This window comes from Eutrema salsugineum, unplaced genomic scaffold (genome assembly GCF_000478725.1).
Source record: "Eutrema salsugineum unplaced genomic scaffold, Eutsalg1_0 scaffold_1, whole genome shotgun sequence".
Lineage (NCBI taxonomy): Eukaryota > Viridiplantae > Streptophyta > Magnoliopsida > Brassicales > Brassicaceae > Eutrema > Eutrema salsugineum.
The window spans coordinates 1,266,030-1,286,701 of NW_006256909.1; the positions used below are offsets into that span (position 1 = coordinate 1,266,030).

At 34.8% G+C, this 20,672-nt stretch overlaps 4 protein-coding genes and 1 non-coding gene across 7 annotated transcripts; 2 read left to right on the plus strand and 3 right to left on the minus strand.

Annotated features, from left to right (window-relative positions):
• Positions 1-820: 820 nt before the first annotated feature.
• On the minus strand, positions 821-3,258 carry LOC18030635 (patatin-like protein 1). 3 transcript variants are annotated; one of them, XM_006411872.2, is made up of 7 exons: positions 3,049-3,258; positions 2,754-2,935; positions 2,250-2,436; positions 1,979-2,140; positions 1,508-1,810; positions 1,234-1,409; positions 821-1,144 (listed from the first exon to the last, which is right to left on the minus strand). In XM_006411872.2, the coding sequence occupies exons 1-7, from the start codon at positions 3,184-3,186 to the stop codon at positions 1,066-1,068; spliced, it is 1,227 nt and encodes a 408-aa protein (XP_006411935.1). In that variant the 5' UTR covers positions 3,187-3,258; the 3' UTR covers positions 821-1,065. The 3 variants fall into 3 exon arrangements, with proteins under 3 accessions (XP_006411935.1, XP_024005511.1, XP_024005510.1); XM_024149743.1 differs by having other exon boundaries at positions 1,508-1,777; positions 2,250-2,448; XM_024149742.1 differs by having other exon boundaries at positions 2,250-2,448.
• A 6,260-nt stretch (positions 3,259-9,518) lies between these two features.
• Positions 9,519-13,350, plus strand: LOC18030636. Its single transcript, XM_006411874.2, has 11 exons — positions 9,519-9,859; positions 10,034-10,167; positions 10,657-10,770; positions 10,851-10,967; positions 11,061-11,624; positions 11,718-12,019; positions 12,114-12,213; positions 12,318-12,377; positions 12,455-12,538; positions 12,639-12,755; positions 12,847-13,350. The coding sequence occupies exons 2-11, from the start codon at positions 10,102-10,104 to the stop codon at positions 13,147-13,149; spliced, it is 1,827 nt and encodes a 608-aa protein (XP_006411937.2). The 5' UTR covers positions 9,519-9,859; positions 10,034-10,101; the 3' UTR covers positions 13,150-13,350.
• A 445-nt stretch (positions 13,351-13,795) lies between these two features.
• Positions 13,796-13,869, minus strand: TRNAN-GUU. The gene has a single exon. It is a non-coding gene; the product is annotated as a tRNA-Asn (tRNA).
• Positions 13,870-14,019: 150 nt separating this feature from the next.
• Positions 14,020-15,627, plus strand: LOC18030637. The gene is made up of 5 exons (XM_006411875.2): positions 14,020-14,224; positions 14,316-14,368; positions 14,836-15,021; positions 15,110-15,187; positions 15,273-15,627. Exons 1-5 carry the CDS (start codon positions 14,159-14,161, stop codon positions 15,454-15,456), a joined length of 567 nt encoding a protein of 188 aa, XP_006411938.1. The 5' UTR covers positions 14,020-14,158; the 3' UTR covers positions 15,457-15,627.
• Positions 15,628-15,851: 224 nt separating this feature from the next.
• On the minus strand, positions 15,852-19,207 carry LOC18030638. Its single transcript, XM_006411876.2, has one exon. The coding sequence runs from the start codon at positions 18,649-18,651 to the stop codon at positions 15,985-15,987; it is 2,667 nt and encodes an 888-aa protein (XP_006411939.1). The 5' UTR covers positions 18,652-19,207; the 3' UTR covers positions 15,852-15,984.
• Positions 19,208-20,672: the final 1,465 nt, after the last annotated feature.

Here is a 20,672-nt window from a genome sequence, read left to right on the forward strand (position 1 = left end):
CATACAATTTTAAAATTAGTTTTAGGCATTTTCCTAAAGATGAAAAAAACTAAGAAATTAAAGTTGAGCCAGGTTTAACAAAACGAAAGTAATAGTAGGTGTTTACGGATCAAAATAATGCATCATTTTTACTGTAATTCGAACTAAAATTAAATGTCAACAGAAATATATGTTGTTCTTGATATATATATGAGGATGTCGGGTTTGTTTAATCGATTTTTTTATATAAATTATGGCCATGCCGTGACAAGTAGGACAAAACGTATCTATGTTCCACGTTTGAGAGATTATTATATCCGGTCGTCAAATGTTTTTCGCGTTAATTAAAATTGAATTAAAAATTGAATCATTTAGTAATATCTTACCCCTTCACATCCTATGATGCAATTCTTCACGTATCTCGTTTCCTTTGGTTGACCTTTTTTACAATTTTGTATTACTTACCTAATTATGTAATAATGTGTAAATATGGTTAATATACTCTTTGGCGTGTTAACATACATATATGAACGTTTATTTTTGTCCACGGGTCTTGAAGGGGTCCAGTGCTTGTAACACTGAACATCCTCCTAAGAAAGATACAATTCTTTAATGATGACATACATAAATTGTCCACTTTGATGCTTAATTTTACCGAATGATTAAGTGTGGATAAATAGTTGTTATTCCAACTTCACGATAGTATTATAGTTGTAGAGCTTGATTTTGTTTTCTATGATCAGCTTTTTTGAATCAACGATCATAGTTTTTATTTCACGTTCGGGAATTTTAAATTAACGGACATCGACCTTTGTACTTAACAAATATGCAATCTGGAAAAGTTATTACTTTGATTTGTAACTTCTTCTTTTTTTCGTTTTGCGAAAAGAATTATATCAGAATAATATTTAAAAACCAACAACAACAAAGGCGAACAGATAGTTCGCCGAACTACACACACGCACACAATATCATCAGCATCAAACTCAAAACAATAGTTCACGCAACTAAAAACATTAGTTCACACAACTAAAAACAAAATCACGAGTGATTATGAAGATGTCTTTCATATTTGATCTCTTTTGATCAGTTTGAAGAATCTTTTTTCATTGTGTTGCTTCTCATTCTCCTTAATTTCCTTTCATCGGAGAGAATTTTCGCAAACCTGCATTAACATGTATCAAACAATGAGATTACTTCCCATCCAAGAAAACCGTAATCAAAATTTTTGAAACTTATAACTGTATTAATCACCTCTTGAGTTCTTGATCATTTGTGATGTTTTCAAGAATTGGTTCATAAACGCCAGTGTCGATGTTCATATGCATGACTCTGTTTTTCAGCACCTTCTCTCCAATCTTTACAAGATTATCCAAGTTGGGTTTTGTTGCTAGATCCATATAGCTTTCATCTCCTTCCAATGTATCATCCTGCAATAATCAAGTTCACACACAAAGACTCACATAAATAATCGAAGGATCGATTATTACAACATTTTTACATATATATGTTGAAGTGTATCTCTTACATCGATCCTGAGATACTTATCCTCGGATTGAAGAGCTTTGAACAAAACAGAGCTGTGGAAATGGATCATGTCTCGGCTTGATTCCATGGTAATATCTAATATCGGAGTAGATCCATCGTCATATAACCAAGATATGATTCCCCATTTTGCAGCCTTTTTTGCGCTATAATTCTCCTCCTTTTTTGCAGTCCCTGTCCCTATCGATATAACTAAGAACTTGTCGTAACCTAGTGGCTTGAGCTTTCCCATATCAGGATTGTGCTTCAAAATCTGCTTAGACACAGCAGTCATAGCCACCAAAGTCTATAATAAGACCAAACACACAAAAACAGACTGGATGATTAGTTCTCTTTCCATTTTTGTCAAAAATGGTAGAGAATACATTCCTATCTAATTAATTTTTCTGATTTTGTTTTTTTTTGTTTTTTCAATTTAACTATCTAAGAGATGGTTATAAGTGGTGTGTTTTACCGGGTTATTAGCACTAACGGCGCCATCAACGAGGTGAAACTCGGTCGTCTTGCCTTGACTATCTTCATTGGAAAAGAAATGAGGAGGAAAGTAAGTAGGAGCAGCCGATGTGCCAAGGCATATGTCTGATAACTTGACGTCCAAGCTAGGGTCAGTCAACGTCTTCAAACAACCCACTAATGATGTTAGATTGATCAAGATGAAACAAAGAACTTGAGATCTCTTGGTCTATGTGTTGTGTTAAGGAGAGAGATCTAGAGATCGAAATTACCTGGTAAGAGGAGAAGATAGTGGGTTGAAGTTTCTTGATGTCGAAGGTAGTTATTACAACGTTTGTGAGTGTCTGGTGAAGTCTTTTCTCTCCAAGAAGCTTACTTAGTAGATTCTTCAGATATTTTCCGTCGTATTTTGGACCAGACAGAAGCTTTGGAAGCTTTGGTAACAGAGCAAACAAGCCTCTGCATTTTTCACTAGAATTTTTTCTTAATTGCCACTTGGAATTTATAATTATACTTACTCCATTAGACAAAATAGTACTAATTACTATTTCAGATATCGAAAATTTTATGGCAACAGGCACGTATAATGCCCCACTTGTTCTGTTTTTTTTTTTTTTTTCTAAGAAAAAACTTCATCTTTTTCGATATTTGAAATAGTAAATGCAAACGACTAACTATAACTACATCGTCTCACTATGTTTTTTTTTTTTCCAAATGATATATGCAAAGTAGAAGAAAAACTCAATGAAAATTTAGTTAATTTTATATGGTCTTACTCAGGCTGTGGAAATATCTTGGGAGTATGTTCAAGGTAAAACGGAACAATGTCTTTAGCCGCGAAATGAGGCCGTCCGGTCTCGTCTGGTACGGTTAACATCGCCGTCACGAGACCACCGGTACTGGTTCCGGCTACAACGTCGAAGTAATCAGCTAGCCTCACGTCTTCTCCATCGAGTTCCTGTTTATATATGCCGACAAGAATTGAATTAACACATTAACTATCTTGCAAAGAATCAAACAAGAAATCAAGATCATATATATATATATATATATATATATATATATATATACCTGAAGTTGTTTTTCGAGATAAGCAAGGATGACTCCGGCGATGATTCCTCTGACTCCGCCGCCATCGAGGCTAAGGATGGTTACGAGATTTCCACACGCTGGTGGTTTATTTTTCTTGCACGACGAACCGTCCTCCATTATAATTGATCGATCTTAATTTTGAGTTAGAAGATTCTAAATCGAATTTTTGTTAATGTTTTGGATGTCAAGATCGTGTATATATATAAATGCACAATTTCACGCTATTAGAGGATTCTAAATACTTATAGTTTATTTTGGTCAGACTTTTCTACACACATTTCGTGCTAATCAGGATTGTAGCTTATATATATTTCTTTGGAATAAGATAAGTTATAGTAATGAACTATGTCAAAGTAATGAACAATATCAATGTCGTCGAGCTTGAGCTGTCATAGGATTAATTTACGAGAAATATGTTTGAATAAAGAATTTAAACAGCAAACGAGTTCTGCATCCAAATGTTCACAACTGAATAAAAAACTTTGAGTTTAGATTTTTTGGATTTGCTACGGCACACCTTCCCTCTCGATCCACTATTCAGACTTGTTCTAAAGACATCGATCTGTCAAGTGACTCAAGTCATTGTGAAGATGATCTCCTGCCTTCGTTGTTTTTTTCCCTCTCTTTTTCTTCTGGTGTGTCATGGAGTTCAAATTTAGGTTTCTGATTGTCCAATTTCTTTAATCGATTATATAATTAATTTGGCGGGATATTTTATCGTATATGTCATGAATCATGCATGACCAATTGTCCAATTGCTTGGAGATCAGTTATCTAGTTTAACTTAAAAACCTAATTGCCAGGAATCACTTAGTGTATTAGGGGACCAAAAATAATAACTAATGCAATGGTATATGCGATATATTTTGTCGTGTGAGTATATTATATATAAATATACAATTTCATTTTCACGTGTAGGATATTCTCAAAGATTTGTTTACTAGGTCAGACTTTTCTTCATACATTTCGTGCTAATCATGATTCTAGTAATTTCGTTGGAATTTGATATATAATATTATAGTAATTTAGAGACGATTTCAATGTTGAGCTGGAGCATTCAAAACAAATATAAGCTTAATTTAAGAGGCATAATTGTAATAGATAATGTTAAGAAATAAATAAGTATTTCCTTCGTGGACTTAATTTCCAATAAAACAATAGCCAACGAGATCTGCATCAAAAGATTCAGAACTCAATTATCCGTTTTTTGTTTCTTTTGATAATTGAGTTTGAATATCCTGGTTTTACTAGGACACATATCTCCCTCCCTAAGTCCCTATCCAAGACTTTTTTCTAACTCCTCTTCCATACATGGCATACGTGGAGTTGATCTCAGGATTAGCTTATGTTGCTTTTCATCTGATTTAACTACATCGATCGATAACTAATTTTATAGTATCTCACTTACCTGGTTTGCTTTGACCTTAGTTGACCTTTACTAATGTTTTACCAAATTGATCAAAGATCACAAGGATTCGACCCAATAACCTAGTAAACCATCGGTATGGATGGCCGGTTATCTTTCTTTAATTTCACATTTTCTCAACAAAAGTACAATATTCCCATAGTTTTCCGATTTAAGAAAACGAATGGGCTTTATCATTACTTGGGCCTCTATATGGTTTCAAAATTAAGGCTCAATATATCTTACAAAAATGGGCATGACGCAGCAATTTGAGTACACCATTAGTTGTAATTACGTTTGCTAATTACGGAACAGTTGAAACTTAAAAGGACTTGTTATAAATTGATAATTAGTGGATTAATCACACATTCCGATATCAGGGAAATTGACGTTAACCAGTGACCACAGTACTCTTTCCTTATCTTGGTTGTTCTGTCACACCGAGGCAGTACAGCTTTATGATAAAGATGCAACTTCCTTCCTTCATTCATTTATTTCCCAGTAGCTTTTAACCCTTTTGTTCAATCATTTAGTTACTATTATATTATTATCATCATGACATATCTTTTTTAATAAAAGTTGCCAAAATATTTTATAAATAACAACCTTTAAAATTTGATTTTAAATATATAAGCTTCGAAATTATTGAATTTAATACATTATTTTTATAGTTATGAATTAAGTTACGTTTAAAACATTATTAGATGTATAATAGTTTAGATAGCAATAAGGATGATTGAAGTTAATTTTTTTAAAAAAAAATCTGTCACAATGCTTTTGATTTGATCAAATTCTACATTATATTCTTATATGATATATTTTTAATAGATCCAAAGATGTGTTTCTAACTTGCATAACACCACTAATACGTCTTAACCTTTGTTCTAAGTTTAATAATCTGTTTTTTTGTGTATCATCACTATTATCTTTGGAAAGTAGTACGAGTTTGAACTTTACTGTTAGTGAATTTTTTATCAGATTTTTTCTTTGTTCTATCCTTGTTATATCAGAAGAAAAAAACTGACACAAAAACATTCTTTGGGCCTAATGATACAAAACAACTAGATTTTGACAAAATATGTGATCAATTAAAAGTTATATTTTTCTGTATATAGCGATATATATTGAGTCAGTGACAAATATATATATATATATATACATATATGTGTGTGTATATATGGCGTAAGGTTTTGACATGTAGTTTCACTTGCATGCGCTCATAAGTGATAGTGAACATGCTATGTACCACGTACGCTAGCTCTAAATGGACCCTATTCACTTGTCTTATTGGACCACATTGGTTATCAGAAGGAAGAAAAAATTGACCAATCATTGAAAATTTGGGGACCGATCAATGGATATGAGCTAATTTTATGTGTATAAATGTGGCAAATTTATAGAGAAAGGCAAAAAGGACCTATATAGATCCAAAATGTTACCTTATATGAAATTAAAATATTCACAAGAGCAAATTTATGTTTAAGTTGTGTTAAGATCTTACGAGATGTCATGGTTGTACGTTACTATCAGCGCCACATAGGTCCATTAATGGCATGTGATGGGAAGAGGCTAGATGATCAGAGGAAACAATTATGTGTTATCTAATATACTAATTACATCTATAGCTAGCATGTTAACGTTATGGTCATATAAGAATTTTGAAGAAATTAATTATATACCATCATTTTGGAGTTTAATAGTGTTATCACGTTATGTATATTTATATCTCCAAAACAATGAATTGTTTTCAATTTTACATGGATGAGATATGTTAGATATCCTATATTGGAAATGGCGATGAATGTTAAATTCAATTGAGTAATTAGTTTACTCATTTAATTGTAATCTAGGAGGTTAAACGTACTAAAAATACAAATGTTTTGCGATAACTGTCTGAGAATGATACTTGTGTAGCAAACAAATCTGTTCTTTTTTTTTTCTTCTTTTGGACATTGTGAATTTATAAAAATTCACTTGAAGCTGAGTATGGTCCATTGTAAAAGGAAAACTGACAAAAGAAAATTTGTTTTTTTCGTTTGTCGTAAGAAATTTTGTTTGTTTATTAAAATTCCCAAATTTTCCAGATTGATATGCATATTGGGAAATAAATGACGTCGACCATTTGCGGAGTAAATGCGAACATAAATTTGGTATAATTTTTTTTTAGTTTAAGAATAAAAAATATTTATGTTTTAACACGCAGTTTATATTACTCTAGACTTCAAAAATATCGTATATTAGTTTACAAATGCCATGATTGTTATTCTAAAATTCTAAAAAAAATTCGTGTTTTTGCTCTTTGATCGCCGGGTTAAGGCCCAATATGTGCCCACATGATGCGGGACCATAGTGTGGGTGCCAAAAGTAGAGCAAAGTTATATATGTAAGAAAAAACGGAAAAAAAAAAAGCAAAAGGGTTTTATGCAATTTATGCTGAGCTCAGCCTTGGACCATTTCTTTTTATTGGTATACTTTGATACTTTGATGATTGTCTTCGTCTCGGTTAGGAGAATTGAGAGATCCAATTATGGTGGTTCAGTTATTAATCTTTACAAATTCTACTTCAGATTTAATGTTCAAATTAATGACTGATACACAATAACTATCAAAATACAATAAGTGTATTATCAAGCTTTCTGACTACGATCAGTACTGATTATATCTGTACATAAAATGATAGAAACACATAAGAGATATACTTATATGTTTTGTTTAGATAAATTTCTAATGCATCGTAGTGTGACTAGCCCGATTGATTTTCAAAAATCAAAATGTATCTCATCTAGAAAATAAAATAAAATAAAAAAATGGCATTAGAATTGTATGTACATATTTAGATGATCAGTTTTCAAATATTGTCTCATACAGTTTTCAGCTGATTAAAAAAGGTGCATCGTTGTTATACTGGATCGCGAGGAAACTTGTGTTCACCTTAGTAAAGTCTGTGTTGGGGGTTAATACTTAAAGCTTAATAAAAAGTAAATTATATATATATATATATAAAGAAGAGGAAATAATGATTTGGATGGCGAGACGCATGCCTTACATTGTTTTATCACTCTTTACGATTAATTGATGCACGTTCGAAGTTTTCTTTTAGTTATATGTGCGCGCATCTACTAAATATCTTATATATATTTTATATTTGCGTTATCAGCAAAGTATCAGGTTTCTTATTTACATTCTACGTTGATATTCGTGGCTACTAGATCGACCCATTAATAAAATAGTCTGTAAATACAGTAAAAATACTTGTCCATAATACTGCATTTCTTTCCTTTGAAACGTCATTCTTTTGATCTTGGTTAACACAGTTGGCATTCTCATAGTGATACAAATGTATGAGAAATGGTGGACAAGAATGTAAATAATAATAATAAATCATATACACGAACTTCATTTGATATGAAAGATGAATTGTATGTATCACTAGAGTGTAATAACATGGGAGAAAGAGTTGCATTCCGTAACAATGTACTATATATGCATACATCGAGCATGATTAATGGGGGCCACAAGAGAAATGGAAGCATGAGTGTTAAAAAGCTAGTTTTGTTTAAAGCTTTGTCACGTGCTAATGCTTACTAGAATCTGCCAAATTATCATTTAATTCCTTTCACAATTTATACCTAATCCACCGTTTCTTTCTCGTCATTAGTTAATACTCACTACTATAAACAGCCATGTTAGTTGATTATAATAATCAATTATTGATGGTAATACTGTATAATATTACCATGCTTAGCCTTGGTAAATGCAATCTCTCCATATCTATTTTTTTTTCAAAATTGTTGAAATAATAATTGTAATCACTTTCATATATTTCCGTGGTGTGACATTACCACTTTTAATGAGTTTCCTTTTTCATCTTAGGACCCAACATGTTCGCTAACAAATGTTTCTGGTTTTTCATGATTTGTTGTTTTTATGAGTTTGCTAACAAATGTTTTGCAAAAACTCTAAGCCATTAGTTAACTCATTAAGTTGTTTCTTTTTTTTATTTAGTTATTTAACAAGTTTGATTTAAGAGCTAACCAAAATAGATCTAATCATCTGAATCAATTTCAAAGTCAGTAGGAAAAACATATATATATATATATATATTAACCCTTAATCTCACATTTTCTTAATTACTTCCTTTTTTTGTGTGTGTGGATCGACCCGATTTGACAGCAGACAAAAGGAGAAATGAAAATCAAATGTGAAAAAGGTTATTCTAGTGAGATGTCAGCATCTTTCGAGTTTTTAACTTTATTTTTTCGTTTAACATCATAATTAATAAGCACGTTAACTTTGCTTTCTCTAAAAGGTATCAGAATTTAACCCTGCAAAAACGCTTTAAGTACAGCCTGCATAATTGATTACAAAACTTCGGTTTAATATAATCCCTACCTAATCAATTGGTTATTTATAAGCTCTAGTTAAACTAATCAGCAAGTGTGAGAAGTGAGATTGACCTGATATGAGGTTTTTAAGATATAGAAATGTAACTAGAAGTTGTTTATTTTCCCAGTGACAGCTTTAAAGTTCTACTCTTATTAGAATAGTTGTGAGTTGTGACCAAATAATTTTGGAATTTCCATCTAACTTGCTCGAGAAATTATCACTCACAACGTAAAACTCAAAACAAAAAGCTGGAAACCACCAAAGTACTCAAACGGACAAAATGATATATATATATATATATATACAATGCTCAAATATCGTTTAATAATTATATTACACTACAAGTAAATAATATTAATACTGACAATAATACTTAAAATAAAACCTGATTTTATTTACTCTTCTATTTAGGAACATTTTTCTTATACTGTATTTAAAAAACCTGGAGTGAAATAGATTAATATGATTTCACTTCTTTAAATGGAAGAAGTGAAAGATTGAGAGAAAATGAAAGCACCAAGCCACTAAATACCAAATTTTAATTAATAACAGAGAAAAAAATATATGATAAAGTCGCTCTCTTTCTGGTTGTCCTCATCTCACAATTTCCCACCAGCCTAAGAGCTGGTCACTCATCAGATCTCACATCTTCTCCTCCGAGAATATCATCTCATTTTTATAAATTCTTTCTAATCTATAGAAATTGTTTTTAAAACAAAATTAAATTAGCTAGCAGAAATGGTGATTAAACGCTGATTAGTCGTCGTTTCTTCTGCTGCTTCTTCACCTCCAATAAATTCTGTAGTTCTCTTCCTCGTTCTTTTCGAGATTATCTGACCAAAGCGATCTATACATACATATATATATATGGATTAAATATAGTATCAAATTGTGGATCTTTGGGAAACATAAGCTTCAATTAAAACACATGACAGCCTTTTTCTGCTTCTGGGTCGCTTTATCTTTAAGTTTTCCCGCTCTGTGTTCATAAATCAGGAGGTACTCAATTTCTATTACAGTAATTAATTAATCTCAGAAAAGTTAAAAAGAACAAGTTTTTTGTTTCCCAGTTTTCTTAATTGTCCTCATACTTAAACATGTAACTGTATCTTTCTTTTTACTTCTGTTTTGTGTTTTTTATCTGATGGGGTCTCTCTCTTGGGTTTATATCAGTTAGAGTGGCGAGAAAGCAATAGTTGAAGAGAGAGAGAGAGACAGAGAGATAGAGAGAGAGAGAAGCGATGAACACTAGTGTTCGAGCTGCCCTTTCCTCCATGAAAGCTCCTTCAAAGCATGACACCAATCAAGTAACTTTTCCTCTTTCTTCTTTCTCTTTCTCTTTCTATATCTCTCTCTCTCTCTTTCTCTTTCATTTTTTGCTTTTGTAAACCCAATTTTGATTGCTTTCTTTTGTGCTTTGGGGAAATTTTCTTGGTGGGTTCTGCTTAGCTTCTGAAAAAGTTTTTTCCTTTAGATGACTAAAATCTGATTAAAAATTCTCTTGTTATTGGATTTTCAGATATTTCTTAAGATTCTTGGCTTCAACATTGGGGAACTATTTCACAACCGAATCTTTGCTTTTTTTCTTTCTAAAAAAATAGATACTCTTAGTGAAATTACTGGTCACAGTGAAAGTGATCGATACTCAATTCTTATCTGGAAGTGTGTGTTGTTTTCCACTATCAAAGGCTGAGAACTATAGTTTCTTTACAAACTCCAATTTTGCTTCCCTCCATCATTTCTGAGTACTTTTGTCTGTATGAGTAATGTTTCGTGGTATTCTGAAATCTGCAAAGGAGGAGAAGAAAAAGATGGAGTCTTTAGGCAATGGAGTTGTTGCTAATTCAGGAAAATCTCTGGTTAATCGTCGCCGAGCTAACAGAGAAAAGAAAATGGATTTGCTACAAGATGTATGATGACAAACATACTTTAGATTAATGATTTGATGATTTAATGATGAATTGAGTCTAAAAAATGTTGTTTTGATTAGGTTGATAAGCTAAAGAGGAAGCTGAGACAGGAGGAGAATGTGCATAGAGCATTGGAGAGAGCTTTCACTAGACCTTTAGGAGCTTTACCTCGTCTTCCATCTTACCTCCCTCGATATGTAAGACCGAAATGCTGAATTTTTCGAATTTAGTATGATCAAACTTCTTGTTCTTTGTGTTTGATTTTCGTTTCTTATTCGGATTTTGACAAGACATTGGAGCTTCTTGCTGAAGTAGCTGTTCTTGAAGAGGAAGTGGTTCGGTTAGAAGAGCAAGTTGTAAGTTTTAGACAAGGTTTATACCAAGAAGCTGTTTACATATCTTCCAAGAAGAATCTGGAGAGTCCTAATAACAACAGTCTAAAAGAGAATTCTCCCGTTAGAAGCAGTAAACACCAGCGATCGAAATCCATGTCGCAACACGAGTTCAATTCTATGATCACTCCCCCTAAAAAGCATCAACAGTCTCTTAGTCTAAGCAGAAGCATCTCAAGTAGGAAACTATTCTCCTCTGATCAAACAGTTAATGATCGAAGTGGTCAGAGATTGGTAAATGGCAAACAAGCCTCGCCTAAACCGAATCTGAGCAGTGTTGCTAAGCCAGTGGATGTGAGGGGGAAAGAGAATCAGACCTCTAGTAATGGTTTAAAAGACAAGAAGGATAAAGAATCACCTGAGAAGAGGCTTGGCAGATTCTTGACATCTGTGAAGAAGAAGAAACCTTTGAATAAACCGGAGGCAGCAGCCGATAAATGCGTAGAATCAATTAAACTGCCGGTATGAAAAACAATTACTCTTTCACTAATGCATGAATCTGTGAATTTTCCTTTTCTGAAAGTTTTCTCCTTTTCCTTTTTTTCGGTTGTTCAGCTAGATGATAGATTAGCAGATCAGGACAAAGCACAAGAGAGTGTCTCGGGATCATCTTCGGAAGACAAATCGCTGCAAAGTGGAAATGCAGCAAACAGAGTTTCAGAGGATTTACTGAAATGCCTAGTGAGTATTATCTTGAGGATTAGTTCGTCGAAGGACATTGTGTTGGATCCATATAGTAACTGTTCAGAATGGAGAACAAGAGAAGTTGGTGCATACAAGAATCTTTGCTCAGTTGATGCATCTTCAATTGATCTTGGAAGAAAAATCAATGCTTCATTTCTGATCCATCGTCTCAAGTTAGTTTCTCATCTAAACAAAATATGTGAAACTTTTATTGAGTAATTGAAATATTAATGAGCTCATGTTTTGTTCAACGATTTCTATTTCCAGGTTCCTGCTTAATAAGCTTTCCGTTGTAAATCTAGATGGTCTTAGTCACCAGCAGAAGCTAGCATTCTGGATCAATACTTATAATTCCTGCGTAATGAATGTGAGACTTCTATGATTTCTTTGTATGATAGAGACAGAGAGATGTCATGTCTGTAAAATGTTTTTTTTTTTTCTGATGTCTTGTTTCCAATTTTAACCTCACAGGCATTCTTGGAGCACGGAATCCCGGGGACCCCTGAAATGGTTGTAGCCCTGATGCAGAAGGTGTTTATTCAAACCAAAATTTGACATCAATGCGCTTTAATGTGTTTATTATATTCATCTTCTCTTTGTTGTGTCAGGCAACAATAATTGTAGGAGGACACTCGCTAAACGCAATCACAATCGAACATTTCATCTTGAGACTTCCATACCACTTGAAATTCGTAGGTTCCTCTTAACTTCTTCTCTTTGAATTGTACACTGTTGAATCAAAGTTTGAATCTTTTATCTTTTTTTTTCTTTCTGCTTCTTCTTTTGGAAAAGACTTGTCCCAAAACTGCAACACATGAAGAGATGAGAGCTCATAGCACATTTGGATTGGAATGGTCAGAGCCATTGGTCACTTTCGCTCTCGCTTGTGGAAGCTGGTCCTCTCCCGCTGTAAGTTATGCTTCAATGAAAATGGATTAAACGAAGCATCGATCAAAGACACTGAAAACTAAGTAAAGCATCAAACTTTTCTTTTATTCAGGTAAGGGTTTACACAGCAGCTAATGTAGAGGAAGAGCTAGAAGCTGCAAAGAGAGATTATCTTCAAGCATCTGTTGGGATCTCAAAGAAGAACAAATTAATGCTTCCAAAGGTACTAGATTGGTATTTACTGGACTTTGCGAAGGATTTGGAATCGTTGCTCGATTGGGTTTGCCTTCAGTTGCCTGATAAACTGAGAGAAGAAGCGGGTATGTGCATGGAGAGAAAGAACAAAGAATCACTTATGGAGTTGGTTCAAGTAGTACCATATGACTTCAGTTTCAGGTTGCTTTTGCATCAATGAAAAAAAGGTTTCTTGATTTGTGATGAAAGAAAATGTGAAACATTGTATAGATTTGGGGAGGGTAAAGTAGAGCATGGTTTTTTTGGGTTGTCTGAGTATATAGGATATGTTTGTGTTCTTTACTATAAACCATAAAGTGATGCAATTTATTCAATTGATTTTATCTGTAATGCTATATATGTACACCATTTTTTTATTTCCTTTGAGTAAATTTTTGTCTTATTTGTTTTTTCATGTCTCTTACCAATTTGCTTTGGTCGGCATTCTTGTCTCATACCATTTTGTTTTGGTCGGCTTGATTTAGTATATAATCTTTCTTCTTCTTTTTTTTTTTCATCTGAAAATTATTACTAAACCAAAACAAAACATAGAGTAGTAACAGAAACAAAGTAGTTAAGAAGACCCAAAACAATTTGTATTACTGTCACGTAGACGTTTTGAATCTGTTTTGATTGGCGTTTGTTTATTTTTAGATCGATTATTAGGATTGGTAGTGGTTGATTTTTGCAATGTACTCGTATGCAAAAGTCAAATAAATTCCAGTACATAATCCAACAATTGTAGAGAAAAAAAAATACAAAAATAAGTAAACGATGGGTATGTATCAACAATTAGGTTTACCGTTTACGTATGAAAAGTAAATATACGCTAGAAGGAGGGGTTGAACCTCCGACCTTGTGGTTAACAGCCACACGCTCTAACCAACTGAGCTATTCCAGCTTATGCTATATAAAAATTGTATTATTAAAATTATAAAAAAACAAAAAATATAACGAGCCGTTTTCATGCGTTAATGGGCTTACAAAAAAGGCGTAACGAGAGCCCACAAGAAACCCATCTTAAAGGACGAAAAATAAAACATCTGTCTCTCTACTCAGAAGAGAGGAACTCGAGTTGAGTCGAAATTGTCTGTGGTGTTTTGGGAATTTGCAGAGCCGTTAAACCCTAGTGTGTCGTCGTCTGACGGAGAAGAAAACCATAGACTGGTGAAGAAGATAATCTGATTTCGATGTCGAATAACAAAGACCACAATTCCGATTCCGACGATGCACCTGAAGAATTCACCCAGGAGCAGGTAGTTTCCGTTTTATTTGGGATGAGCTGAGAGAGTCAATCAAATTGCTCTTGCTTAGCTTTTGATGGGTTTTGTTTCTGCCTTGTTTCAGGCGAAGCTGGAAGATGCAGCGTTGAGGAAAATACAGAGAGACAATAAGGCTAGGTTTGTATTCTCACCACATTCCATCGTTCTAGCTCTCTATTTTTACGATTTAGATAATAAAGGATTCACTTTGACTGTATTTGAAGATTTGGAAAAAAAATTCGAAGAAATAAAGATAAGTGCTTGTGAATTAGGAGTTAATGGAGGAAGATAACGATTCTTCCTTGATGGTTTGTTCTTTGTATATCTGATGAGTTTGATGTTAGGAGAAGTATGCAAGCGTTGTTGGTTAGCTAGCCATGTGTATATCCTTCGTTAGACAATCTGAAAGTATTAGTTTTGTCGATCATGCTTTCACTTTAACATTTCCCTTTGATCTAGAAAGCCTTATCTGTTTAAAAATCTAGTGCGACTATGTCCTGTTCTTTGATTCGGTTGTGGAGTTTGTGATCTCTTAGCTTCCTTTAGAGGGCTAAGTTAGAAATGTTTGGATTCCCTTAATGATGATATTGCTTTCTCTTCTGTAGAGTTTCCCGTGAAAAGAAAGAGAGTCGCAGGCTTTTAGCAGAGAAAATAACGCCAAGGCAATCACGAAAGATTGAAACATTTGAAGATATAGAAGAAGAAGAAGAGCCAGAGGAAGACCCTGAGTCTCTTGCGAAGAAGGGATTCCTTTCCAAAAACATCATAGACTTTCTTGCCGATCGGGAAAAGTATTAAGCTTGATATCCTTTTTTCGTTATGCATAATCGCTTTTTAACTCGGGGAAAAAATATGTCTTAAGATTTCTCTCATTCACAGACAGAAAAACGAGTCGGATTCTGACGTAGAGGATGCCACAGAAGATATCCCTAGAAAGAAAAAGCAAAAGAGCTCAGGGTATGATCATCTCTTTGGGCTTCAAGACTATAAAAATTCACTCTTTGAATTGATCTGATTAACTCTCTGTCTCGTGTATGTGCAGGATCGAAACGGTTATTTACAAGGAGATTCCACCACCAGAATGCTTAAAAACCGGGTTAGATTTCTTGAAGAAGCGGAAAGAGCAAGTCCCTAGATCGTCTTCAATACTCAAGAACTCCGGCCAAGCTCTGCGACTTGTCACCGGTGCTGCTTTAGCCAACAAGAAGCAGCGACAGAGAAATTGAAACTGTAAAAGATTCAAAATCCTTGGGGGCTTCAATGCCATTACATTTTTGTTTCACTCGCATTAAATCAGCTTCATTTGCTACTTCTAAGACTTCATGTATTAGATATTTACTACATATTGCTCAGTCGCTCTCTATACGATATTCTGTTTTATATTAAGGTAATTATGACGCTATTTTCCATGTGATGAAGACGGTGAATTCTTTTTAGAAGTAATATAAGAGAGTTTTAGATTTTCGAAAATATAGTCTTTTCAATTTTCTAAATAGTAAATACAGTATGATAGTAAAATACCAAAATGGCGACAGTATCAAGTTCATATATACTAATGCTATCAACTATAGAATCTAACTGTTCGAGCAAGCGATCTTTTCATAAAGAAATGCTGAATCTAAATGTATATATTGATCTGAACCAGTTTTGTAGGAACTTAAAACAAATGCTATATTTTAGAAACTTTCTCACCCCAAAAAAAAAAAAAAAAAACAAGCAAAAGTTATGGCTTTGTGCTTTTCTACTATGAACTCTCACGTCTCTAAGTCCTCTGCTTCTTCTTCTTCTACAGTAGGAAGCGAGCCTTCTCTGCTGAAACCAGGGTTTAGGAACTTGGCAACAAAAGCCCAAAGCTTGTAAACATCTTCAAAGTTTGTCAAGAAGCTAAGAGAAGCTGTAACAACCTCAAATCTTATAAACCCGTTTTTCCCGACTTCATTCTGCAAGTGTAACGCACTGTCTTCTTTAGTCCGGGCTCTATGGTTTCTCGGTTTATCATCCACTATGCGTATGTGACTCAATATACCAATGCCGAGAGATATACCTTCTCTTTCACCGAGTCTCTGAACAATTTCCGGACTAACGAAACCTTTGCTTTTATCTCTAACATTGAATGCAACCGCTGCTCCTCTTTCGTATTTGATCTTTGGTCCATAAATCTGCACAAGATTCATGTGTCTGCCTCCTGATTCAGGCACTTGTAGTTGCAGTAACGAGATCACAAGCCAGTTAATCAGAAACCTGAGTCTTGTCGTGGTTCTGTTAAGACCTAACATATTCACATGATCGATATGTCTGCATACAATCTCTGTTTCGCTTTCTCTCCTATCCCATTCATCATCTGCACCTTCATCATCTCCATTTTCAACATCGCTCGTGTTATTATACTCTTCATCATAAACGCTAGCTAGGGAAGCTTCACCAGGCTCCACTATGCTATGACTAACACGCTCCGTGTTAAACGAAACCCGTCGTCCTTTACTCGGATGCTCATCCTCCACATCCAGTACCCTGCTTCTACCACCATCTCTCCCTCCCAATAACCGGAACTCTCTTTCTGTCTCTCGTCTAATGGCGCTCTCTTTGATTTCTGATGAAATTGTTGAGCCATTTGCCAAGCTACGACCAAAGTTTTCTTCCTGTATCTCTTGAACATGGAGATTGTTACTAGAACTCCTCCTATTCCTCGACGGAGTCGTGTTTGACCCGTGCTCTGTAACTGACATAACAGCAGCATCAAACGAGAGGACATCTTTACCATCATACATGGGGCTGCTGTAACTGTTCGGTATTGGTTTAGGCGAGTGTCGTTGTTTCTGGTTTCTCTTGTTGGTAAACCAAACCGGTGGCAAAGGAGACGCAATCTTGTTATGCTGATCAGATCCAAGAGGACTTTGACCCAAATCAATCCAAAACGAATTGTCAGATGACTCATCTTCACTAAAAACAGGGCTTTTCATCAATTCTCCAACCGAAACACTTTCGGTCTCTTCAAAAATCGTGGTGCTCGTAGTCCCATCTCTATCAGAAGAAATGTTATCTTCTAAGAGGTCTGTTTCAAACACATCCCTCACTTGTGCTGAAGTGTATGCCCCAGAGAAAGCCGGCATCTGAGTTGCAGGACGATGAGCTTCTTTGCTTTTCTCCTCATCCTCATCTTCAAAACCAACCAATCCGTCAAGACCATCAACTGAATCGCTGAGATATAAAGGATACTGAGGCGTGATCTTTACTATTCCTGATCCAGTTTTCCCGGACTGACTCTGAAGACTCCCCATGACTGATTTCTTAATCAACAGGCAACCAAATCCTGTCGGGTCATGTCCAAACACCCTGTAGAACGAAGTGATGATGAACTCAGGCCGGAACAATGACAAGCCGAGCGAATCCATATCTTTAGGACCTAAAGAACCAGCATCAAGCAACACATGCCAATGGTTCTGCTGAGCTAAAGCCATCCACTGGTAAGAATACTTGGTACCTGTAACTCGAGATTGCGCAGGAAACACAAACAACCCGACCGCAGAATCTTTCTTCTTCCTCTTCTTGTAAGACAACCGTTTCTTCAAATCAGTCGAACAAAGCTTCAGAGTAGGCCACTTGAACCAAGCGTTGTAAGCCTTTGCGCCTTTCTCCCTAGCGGTCTGCGCCATCCAATTCACTGACTGGCTCTCGTGGTCAAACATGGTCAAAAGCCGCTTGTTCGAATGGAAAGGATAAGATTCCGCTAGCAACCTGAAAGCTGAGCCTCTGCTTACTGTGAAAACAAGACCATACTCATTCTCAGGGATGTTCAAATAGTCCATGATCCTAGTTTTGATATCATGTTCCACGGTTCCACTCTCTGCTCCACCGTAAAGCGCGTGGTTACTCAAATTCGCAGTGATCTCGGAGAGACTAAACGTGCAAGAATCCCAATAGTGCAGAGTTTGAACATAAGAGAAGAGACCAAATCCACAGTAATCAAGGCATACCTTGGAACCTGATAGATGGCTATACTCATCGGATCTTAGCTGATCGATTTTCTCAGAAGCTTGGTACTTTGGGTACATGCTAAGGAACTTGCTGAGAGCTTCACGGAGCTCAGGAATGGTGTCTTCTGATTCGATTATGCGTTCGGCTGCTAAAGCGGTGGAGCGTAGGAACTCACGCTGCGCGTGGAGTCTAGCTAAGGATCTGGAGCGGCCCAAGGTTCCGTCTTGATTCTCTTGGTCCATGTCTTGGGATTTGAAGAGTGACCCATTCTCGGAGGCTTCTTCTAGAGCTTCCCTTAGCTTATCTTCGTACAATTTCCGAAGCATTGCAGCTTTTTTCCTGACATTGACAGACGAATCGGACTCATCTCTTCTTCTCCTGCTCTTACTCTTGTCTAAGATCAGAGTAGCACAGTGGTGAATTTGCTTCCAGAGAGAGAAATGCATTAGATAATAAATTTTTCAAAAAACCAGAGGCAGTTTTCGCTTGGAGGTTCGGCAAAAGAAACAAGAAAAAGGGTTTTGTTTCTAGCCCATTATAAACCAAACCCTAGAAGTGACGAATTAGAAGAAGATCTTGAAGAAGAAGATCAAGCGAGAATCCAAAAACGGAAACTTTTAGGGAACCCAGAAATTAAAAATAAAATTAGCGCTTAAACAAAAGGAGTGAGGAAAACGAAATTGACGGGAGAAGAAGGAGAAAGTAAAAGAGCACAATTTCAACGAACAAAAGTACGAGAAAGAAAACCACAAGGAAGAAGGAATCCAAGAAGAAAGAGAAGGGAAGAGTCAAAAGGCTCAAACCCTAGGACCAGACCTGTCTTTCTCAGGAGAGAAGGAGGGAAAATAAATAAAAAAAAAAAGCAGAAAGAAAAAAAAAAAAAAACAGATCCCAAAATTTTGCATAGAAAAACAGAACCCTATATTATGAGCAATCAAAACAAGAGAAAGGAAGAAAAATTTGTGGGAGAAAACCTTCAACAATGACCAAAGGAGCTCTCTTTGAATATAAAAGCAAAGGTGACCCCTTTCACCACCAATCTCTCATTTCATTTACCACACACACTCTCTCTCTCTCCTTTACACACTGTTAAAGAAAAGGCATTGACTTTCACAATACCCAGAAGCAAAGTGGTGGTTCATGGAGCTTAAAAAAAACAATAATGTATGGTGGAATTAATTACCCAATTACTCTAATCATTTTCTTATAAATGACAAGGCTAAGGTTTCAAGTCAAATAACACCAAAAAAGTCCTAGAAGGAAGTCAAATAACAGAGAAAGGACTATTTAGTGGGAATATTAGTATAGCATATGCTATTTGACATTTTTATTGACGCTAGTATTACACGAATTTTTCATCTTATTTTAATCTGAAAACAAGACAAAAAATGACTCAGGAAAACACAATTGTTGTCTTCTTTATCGTCCCCCGAAAGAAACACAGTAACTAGTCAACTCTTGCAATTGCGGAATTAGTAAGGAAAATGTATACACCATTTTCTAACTCTTCTCGAATAAATGATGAGAAACAACAACAACAAAAATGCATGTGCAGATTTTCGATAGCAAGAACTATCCTTGTTAGGTGCTCCTGCTTGCGGCTTGCAAGATAATTCAAAACTTTTGACTAATATAAAATGGTACATATTTTTATAATAAGTCGTAGCTTTTATTTATGATTACTATATGAATGTACATATACCCTACTAATATCAGATGTGTTGGTTGAAACTTGAAACAGACGACTAATATATATATATATATATGCTTATTATAAATGTAAGGTTGGGATGTGGGGATGCTTTTGCTTACTTTGGACTCTATCCTTTAGAAAAAACGATAACATAATTTAATTTGGTAACATTTGCCTTCATTTGCTAACTAATTCTATCAAGGTACGTCAAATCCCAAATATAAGGCTTAAGATAGGCAATGGTCAAATGCTGCTGCAAAATATAACCATATACCTACTTAAATTGAAGAAATTGACCACTTTAACAATTAACCACAAAAAGAGAAATGTTTAAAAACAGATTGGTAGTTGGTACACACCATTACACTCAATGATCAACCACAACAGTGGTGGAAAAGTTGAGTTGCATTGAAGAACAGTTGATGTAATGAATAGATTATTGCTTTTTCCTTGCAAAAATTGAAATGATTATTCAATAAATAGAACTGTAAAATTAATTTTGTTTCTTTTTTTAAGAAAGTCATTATTAATTTTGTTTATCACGAAAATAGACGATATGTTTACGTCGTGTGGTTCATCGATAGAGTCAAAATAATAAATTCTCACTTCCAAAAGAAAGGACATATAAACTATTTGTATTGTTTATTATGAATGAATGGAACACAATGTGTTGTTGATTAAATAAGAATGCCTTCTGTCTTTTACTTTTTCTTTTAGAAATTAAAACCGAATAATAATTCTTCTCTTTTCTTATGTTGTAGTTTAGTTATATGC